Here is a 959-nt window from a genome sequence, read left to right as displayed (position 1 = left end):
ACAGTTCTCTGGAAGCATGTCTTTAAACCCAGATAACATGTAAAATGTATTTTTTTTTATAATAATCCATTTTACCTGAAATCCCATTAATCTTAAAAATGTATAATTTAGCTAATCCTTCACAAGAAAACTACCTGAAATAAATGATATATTATTATTATTACATGGCTCTGAATACTTGATTGTGATTGGTCAGTCACAATAAACAAACATTATTTTGAACAATGACTGCTAAACTGTACATCCTTGTTGCCAGACCGCTTATATCCAACATAGCAATCAAATCAAATAATTTAAACTAAAACCAATCTTTCTGTCCAGTAATACCTGTATATAGTCACAGTCCATTATCTCTTACATATTTAAATACATCTTCTATATATGAAATGATTAAAAGAGTCACTACAAGTGAGAGAGAAGGAGGAAATATAACAGTTTTTTGCAGTGGCTATATAATTTTTTCTGACAGTTACAATCAATACATTCTTATTTTTGATCTATTTTGAAGCACGCTTACACTGGTTATTGATGAGGCAGTGTGCTGCGAGCAGCTTCAGTGAGTGCACTTCAAACAGCACGCGGTGAAACAGCAGGTCATGCGCCGTCGGACGGAGTCTGGGATTGTGACGCACACACATCTGGGTGAACTCCTGAAATTACAGATCATGTCAGTAACTCTGCTATTTTACTATCACTGATATTCAGTGTAAAAAATTATTTCCAAAGTTGTAAATGAAACAAAGATTACTGGAGTACAAGAAAAATACTAGTTCAGTTTTTCTACTTTAACATTTCATGTTTAATTAAATGTGTTACTTGATGGTTCTTTCTAATTGTTTGAGAAATTTACTAGCAATTTCTGCATGAAATCTGTTTCTAAACCAAATTTTTGTTTTATTATGCAAACAGATATCCTACTTACAGGTGACAAATCAAATACAAAATAACCAAGGTCAACA

The 959-nt window shown here is 32.1% G+C and overlaps 1 protein-coding gene across 1 annotated transcript in view; it reads right to left on the bottom strand.

The window, feature by feature from the left end:
- LOC107555353 (nuclear receptor-binding protein 2-like) overlaps positions 1-959 on the bottom strand; it is a 21994-nt gene that overhangs the window by 2825 nt on the left and 18210 nt on the right. Inside the window, exons 10-11 of the mRNA XM_016238116.1 lie at positions 518-650; positions 3-20 (exon numbers count right to left, since the gene is read on the bottom strand). Of these exons, the coding sequence (XP_016093602.1) occupies positions 3-20; positions 518-650 (151 nt within the window). The remainder of the gene's footprint in view (positions 1-2; positions 21-517; positions 651-959) is intronic.

The sequence above is a fragment of the Sinocyclocheilus grahami genome, unplaced genomic scaffold, assembly GCF_001515645.1.
Source record: "Sinocyclocheilus grahami isolate Dianchi unplaced genomic scaffold, SAMN03320097.WGS_v1.1 scaffold19.1, whole genome shotgun sequence".
Classification (NCBI taxonomy): domain Eukaryota; kingdom Metazoa; phylum Chordata; class Actinopteri; order Cypriniformes; family Cyprinidae; genus Sinocyclocheilus; species Sinocyclocheilus grahami.
This window is presented reverse-complemented; position numbering and strand designations above follow the sequence as displayed.